The sequence below is a fragment of the Hipposideros armiger genome, unplaced genomic scaffold (assembly GCF_001890085.2).
Source record: "Hipposideros armiger isolate ML-2016 unplaced genomic scaffold, ASM189008v1 scaffold_58, whole genome shotgun sequence".
NCBI classification, from domain to species: Eukaryota; Metazoa; Chordata; class Mammalia; order Chiroptera; family Hipposideridae; genus Hipposideros; species Hipposideros armiger.
The window spans coordinates 1,070,300-1,073,555 of NW_017731408.1; the positions used below are offsets into that span (position 1 = coordinate 1,070,300).

At 33.6% G+C, this 3,256-nt stretch overlaps 1 protein-coding gene across 10 annotated transcripts in view; it reads left to right on the forward strand.

Moving 5' to 3' along the window:
• The window catches only part of DCLK2 (doublecortin like kinase 2), a 138,373-nt gene that overhangs the window by 21,165 nt on the left and 113,952 nt on the right, over window positions 1–3,256 (forward strand). For all 10 annotated transcript variants that reach the window (XR_002123862.1, XR_002123863.1, XR_002123861.1 and 7 more), the window contains exon 2: window positions 2,888–3,222. Coding sequence is in view for 7 of the 10 variants with exons in the window: in XM_019641172.1 (XP_019496717.1) it covers window positions 2,888–3,222 (335 nt within the window). In the remaining 3 variants the exon portion in view is untranslated. The remainder of the gene's footprint in view (window positions 1–2,887; window positions 3,223–3,256) is intronic.

The following is a 3,256-nucleotide window of genomic DNA, read 5'->3' on the forward strand; positions in this document are numbered from 1 at the left end:
AAAGTGTAAGTTGAAGAAGCTTCTTACATTAAGTGGGATGCTGTGTATGTAAGAGTAAGGACACCTGTGGACTAGTAAAGTCATTATGGGTTTGGGTAAATCACAAGAGTCGAAATTAAAGAAAATTTAACATTTTCATTAAAGTCTTTCCTCCCCACTTATGTACAGTATGGGAAAAAGAAAATGCATTTAAAAGAAAATACAGTAAAACTTTGGATTGCGAATAACGTGGTTTGCGAGTGTTCCGCAAGACAAGCAAACATTTCTAATACATTTTAACGTGGTAAAAAAGCGATGTCTTGCAATATGAGTAGTTTGCTTCTGGAACGAATTATGCTCACAAACCAAGGTATTACTGTACTTCCTTAGGAATGTCCATATGAATTTCATAGGAAGAATGGAGGTAAATTAACTAGCATTTCTGAAAAGTATACAAAAATTACACAGAAAAATGCCAGCCAAACTGTGGTAATAATATACCAGGAAATTTAATGAGCTAAAAAAAAAAAATTGGGCAAATTGCAAGAATGCATGACTGGCAGTTAGTTACACAAATATTGAGTTTTGCCACAATTAGATTATCATTCCTAGAAAAAGAAACATGTGGCTTCTGAACTGTATTTTTTCCTAATTTCAATAAGATTAAATTGTTTATATTTGCATTATATAAACATTACAGTTTCCAACATTTAATTTGTTTCTTCATTCCATTTTGTTTCTTCCCTCAAAAGTAATTTATTTTAAAGTGTGTGGCTAATGTAGTGCTGAGAATGAATATGAAACAATGGAGCGGTGTCTTCTGGAAAAAATATATATAGCTTTCTAATTTTCTGAGGTCAGATTTAGTTACTAGATTGTTTTTTGAAACACTAACAAAATTTAAAAACTAGCTTCTAAAAATGTCAGTAGATTATACTGAGGTTATAAGGATATAATGACTTTTCTAATTAATTAAATTAATGATTAGGTATAACACTTCATAGCAGCCTGCCCCAAGACAGGGTCATAGTATGACTGGAAATAGACACCTTACAAATTGAGTTAACAGCNAAAAAAGAAAGTCTGACATAATTCTCTGGTTTTGTTCCGTTTTGCAATTGTCTTTTCATATTGGGGAAGACTTTTCACTCAGCTGACTTCTCCTTGCTCTTGAATAGAATAGAATAGAATAGAATAGAATAGAATAGAATAGAATAGAATAGAATAGAAATCACGCTGTCTTGCTGAGATTCCTTATTTTCTCCCATTTTAATGTTTTGGATCAGAACATGCAATTAAACTTTTATCATCAGTAAAACTAGAAAGAGCTTTTCAATGTGAGAGTCACTTTCTCTATAAAGTCAAAGCAAAATCATAATTGTTTATTCTTGTTTAATATGTGCATATGATGTATAGTTCTATTTTATTAAATTTGTACCTATTTTTGAAATTACGAGCCATCTTCCCAGATGATTGACCTATGAAAAATGATTTAGATAAACCTACAGAAATTAAATCAACTAAATAGTGATGGTTGGGCTGGATTTCAGGTTACTGGTGTGGACACAGCAGTAAAACCTGTGATTGGTCTCCTAGTTTTCTTGGACAGGGGCCCAATTGTACCTTTAAATGAAGACATTACTCCTCTTTTAGACCCTTCTTGTATGCCTGTTCTGTTACTGAATTGTTCATGTGCCTTTGGGAGTCTTTAACTTCTCCAGTAATCAGGATTTCAAGAACATCCTGATAATAGTTAAATATAATATTTATATTAATAGGTTTTCCTCAAGAATTCTCTTTCACTGTTTTGGCTATTTTTCATTTAAGCAGTCACAGCATTCAAGGCTTGTATCATATAAGTATAATATGAAGAATTAAGAATTCTATGATATAGAATAGGTGAAAAAATAATTATTTTTTATTTAGAAAATATCTTAGAGAAAATCTTAGAGTGTAACCCTCTTATCTTGTATGCCCCAAAATTGAGACTAAAAGAACTAGGTGACTTGAGTTTCCCAAAAGAAAAATTATGATTTTTAAACATATAATTATAGTTTTTCAGTGAACAATTATTTTTCAACAATAATTTTGGAACTTAAAATTAATGAACATTGATTTGGTAAGCCAATTGACAAATAGTATAGGTTTCATATTTTACTTAATTGAAATTGAATAGAAGGCTACATGAGTCATGGACACATTTAAACTACTTAATATCCTGTTCCATTTAAGTAGATATGGAAAAGGTTATCTGTTTAAACTAATTATTTTGAATTCACATTCTTTAATTAAGAAAATAATGCCTGAGTTTGTTTCTTTGAGCTTTCAAAACTCTTCTTCATTTTTGTGGTGCTTCATTAGTGAGTGAAGGATCCCATAACTGAATATAATTTAATCAGCTACGTGAAAATGTAGTGATTATTCTTTGATTACGACTGAAATCTAGAATTGGAAGGAGGAGGAAAATAGTTTTTTATATGAATATATTATTTTGTGATATAGTTATTTCCACCAGGTGAAGTTTCAAAAATTAAATTGGTTAATAGACTTTTAGAACTAGGAAGTACTTTAGAATTCATCTGGTTCAGCAAGTTCACATCACAGAAAATGATACTGAGAACCAAAAGGCAGACGCATTATCCAGGGTGGTACATTTGATAAAATAAAATCCAGATCCCTCTTGTTTCTTTGTCCAGTGCATTTTATTCTTATGATGCATGCTGTTCTCTCAGAATTGATCTAGATGCTATTCAAAACAAAGGGAGGATGGGGAGAATGCGGAAGGAAAAGGATGTGAATCCCCTTTCAGTGAACCTGTTAAGTTTGGGAGTCCACCTGATGGGTCTCCAGCGTTTGTTCTTCTATGGTAGGGGTCATCATGCTAATAAAACCGATTTTTGCTTTTTAGGTGAGAGTTACGTGTGTGCGTCAAACGAACCATTTCGCAAAGTTGATTACACCAAAAACATTAATCCGAACTGGTCTGTGAACATCAAGGGTGGGACCACCCGCGCCTCGCCTGCTCCCGCCTCAGTGAAAAGCGAAGTGAAGGAGAGTAAGGATTTCATCAAGCCCAAATTAGTGACCGTGATTCGAAGTGGAGTGAAGCCTAGAAAAGCCGTGCGGATCCTTCTCAATAAGAAGACTGCTCATTCCTTTGAACAAGTCTTAACAGATATCACCGAAGCCATTAAACTAGACTCAGGAGTGGTCAAGAGGCTCTGCACACTGGACGGGAAGCAGGTAAGAGGCTGTGAGCCCCCAGCGCTCCATCTTG